At 41.0% G+C, this 3,297-nt stretch overlaps 1 protein-coding gene across 10 annotated transcripts in view; it reads left to right on the forward strand.

Moving 5' to 3' along the window:
• Window positions 1-3,297, forward strand: part of CC2D2B (coiled-coil and C2 domain containing 2B) — a 107,836-nt gene that overhangs the window by 104,424 nt on the left and 115 nt on the right. For 9 of the 10 annotated variants that reach the window (XM_044935264.2, XM_044935258.2, XM_044935255.2 and 6 more), the window contains one exon: window positions 1,354-3,046. The exons of the other annotated variant lie outside the window; for it this stretch is intronic. In XM_044935264.2, the coding sequence (XP_044791199.1) occupies window positions 1,354-1,542 (189 nt within the window). In that variant the 3' untranslated portion in view covers window positions 1,543-3,046. Of the gene's footprint in view, window positions 1-1,353; window positions 3,047-3,297 lie in introns of those variants that run through there. 10 annotated transcript variants of the gene reach the window in all.

Genomic DNA, 3,297 nt, shown 5'->3' on the forward strand with positions numbered 1-3,297 from the left:
ACTGCAGTGTAATTTATTAAGTAAACTAGGGAAGGATAGTGTACTATGCAGTCACAAGGGAAGAGCACGTGAAAAGATTTAAAGATCAGAAAAGTAATCAATCTGAGGCTTGAAAGCAGCTTATGATTGTCCTTTGTAAATTCTTTAATAGGTAATTTTACATGAGACCCATGTCCCATATCCTTTAATCCTGTCATCAGAGGAAATGAAAGTGAAAGTCCCGCAGTCATGTCCAACACTTTGCCACCCCATGGACTGTACTGTCCATGGAATTCTCCAGGCCAGAATACTGGACTGGGTAGCTGTTCCCTTCTCCAGGGGATCTTCCCAACCCAGGCACTGAACCCAGGTCTCCCGCATTGGGGGAGGATTCTTTACCAGCTGAGCCACCAGGGAAGCCCAATCCTGTCATGCTGCTGCTGCTGCTGCTAAGTCGCTTCAGTCATGTCTGACTCTGTGCGACCCCATAGACGGCAGCCCACCAGGCTCCCCCATCCCTGGGATTCTCCAGGCAAGAACACTGGAGTGGGTTTCCATTTCCTTCTCCAATGCATGAAAGTGAAAAGTGAAAGTGAAGTCACTCAGTCGTGTCCGACTCCTAGCGACCCCATGAACTGCAGCCTACCAGACTTTGCCATCCATGGGATTCTCCAGGCAAGAGTACTGGAGTGGGGTGCCATTGCCTTCTCCAATCCTGTCATAGATATCAATAAATATAAAGTAAATCAATGTGAAATAAATTCTTCCAAAATGCTCTTTTAAATCATTTATATGACCAAGAATTTTCCTTGTTGGCACTTTGCCATTGCAGAAAAAGTGCAGGTATGTGGAATGTTAAATGTGTAGGCTCTGGCATTAGACAGACCTGGCTCTGCTGCTCTCTCTATAAAGTGGGGTTATAGCAAAACCTGCCTCAAAGGGTTGTCTGAGGATCAATCATATATGTGAAGTATTTAGCACTGTGCCTAGAACATAATACATTCTCAGTCACTTCAGTTGTGTCCAAGTCTGTGTGACCCTATGAACTGGAACCTGCTAGGCTCCTCTGCATGGGATTCTCCGAGGCAAGAACGCTGGAGTGGGTTGCCATGCCCTCCTCCAAGGGATATTCCCGGCCCAGGGAGTGAACCTGTGGTGTCTCCTGTGTTTTCTGCATCACAGGCAAATTCTTTACCGCTGAGCCAACCAGGAAGTCCCCTAGAACTTGGTAAACACCCACAAAATGATAACTATTATTATTATTATTTTATGACTTCCATTTCTTTGAGGCTTCTGTAATCCCTTTTCATACAGTAATTCCCAACCACCTACATGATTGTAATGTGGGTTTATGTATTATTGTCTTTGGTCCAGGTCACAGGATTTCCTATCCAGATGCCATACACTGATGTACAGTCAGTCATTGATGCTGTGTATCAAACTGGAATTCATTCTTCTGAATTTCCACAGACAGAATTTGCTCTAGCTGTGTACATTCACCCCTACCCAAACAACATATTATCTGTGTGGGTCTATTTGGCTTCATTAGCTCGACATCAGTGAAAAGGAAAAAGATAGAAGGAGAAGATGGTACATGGGCCCCCAACCAGAAGACAGATGTTTCTGATGCTTGGGATTTTTCTGTTTATCCTCAATTCCAGACAAGCATGAGTCCAATTTTTGGCTCACTTATAGAGTAGGGGACAAGACTCACTGCCTGAGTTTCTGGAGACAAGTATAAATGACCTCCTCATCAGAGACCTCATCGAGGAGGACCCTTTGGAAAGTCTGGCTCCTGGGGTCACTGTCTACAGTAGGTTTATTCTGGGAAAGAAACAATTCTGGCCTCTTTCTAAAGCCAGTGTTGCTCTACCGCCTCCATCAAAATCACTTGGAAAGCTTATTGAAAATGCAAGTTCCCATATCCCATCCAGGACCTACTGAATCAGGATCTCTGAGAGTACAGCTCCAGAACCTACATTATTTAAAACAAGCTTCCCAGGCAATTCTCTTAACCAGTTAAGAATGAGAACCCTGCCTTACAGAATGCTGTCATTACTAAAGTGAGGCTGATAACTTTGATGATGGTTCTGATGGAATTCCAGGCAGGAGTTATTCAAATAGAAACCCATGAGATAAAAGATTATTTCACTGGTTAAGAATAAGAAGGAAATATGCCATGTTGGGTTAAGGACAGCTTCAGAGGGCTTCTTAAAAGTTTTCTCTTTATATACTACTGACCTAAAGTCATTTCACCTCCAAGTATTTAGAAGGGACTCTCAGGAAACACTACCTAAATTCTTTCCTAATTTTGTGAGAAAGGGAGATAAAGGTCTTACCCGAATCTCAGAGTCCTCTTTAACTTAATGAGCAGCTCCCCATTCTGCCTCTGGCACTTTCTGCTGCTTTTCTTTTACAGTGGTGCCCCAAGGAGACCCCTCCAGGGCCTCAGGAAAGAGTGGATAGGGATCTAAGTAGAAAACACTGTACTTTATTGTATTTGATTGTTCTGCACTTCATTGAGAAAAGTATTCAAATAGTTTATTTAAATGTTACATAACAACTTATTTTTTAATCAAAGGATAGATTTCCAAAGGTTCATGAGAGCAATTTTATATGAGGTTAAAGTAAGAAAAAGAAGCTTCACTTCTCCCACTGTAGTAGCACTGGGGCTCCTTGAATCACTCCCAGAGAAGCAGAGAGCAAAAACCCCAAATTCATCCTCAGGGAACCCTCAGCCTAAGTCCCCTCTCCCAATATATCTGCAGAGGCCAGAGAAGACCTCATTTATTTGCAGGATGTTAGTCTCAGACCAAACTCAAGATTACTAGAAAGAAAGGGTATGTAGGTAAAGAGAATGTTTTTCCTTCAAGGTTAACACTTTATTATGTATGTCTTCTGCCATGCATCAGAAAAATGATCAGAATTGTTTTTATTTGAATGTTTGTGTTTAAATGCTGTAGGAGGTTTTGTTATTAACAAGTTTCCCACATCAATTGGGGTAGCACAAAAATGATATCTGTGGAAAGACAAGTTTGCCAAATAAAGGCTGAATTCATGCAATTCATTTCTGTGCCATGCTGAATGTTTACATAGCTATTTTGTTAATTTTGTTTGTAGTTTTAGAATTGATAGACCACTTAAGAGTAAGGTGGAAAATGTTCATAGGCAAATGTGCATTATATTCTGTATTGTATTCATTTTTAAATATGTGTATGTATTTCTCAAAATTTTTCCTAAAAATTGTATGATTGTAATGAACCATGTTTTTTCATTGACTAGATGTAATGTATAATTTTTTAATTTTTTGTTCTTCAG

The sequence above is a fragment of the Bubalus bubalis genome, chromosome 23, assembly GCF_019923935.1.
Source record: "Bubalus bubalis isolate 160015118507 breed Murrah chromosome 23, NDDB_SH_1, whole genome shotgun sequence".
NCBI lineage: Eukaryota > Metazoa > Chordata > Mammalia > Artiodactyla > Bovidae > Bubalus > Bubalus bubalis.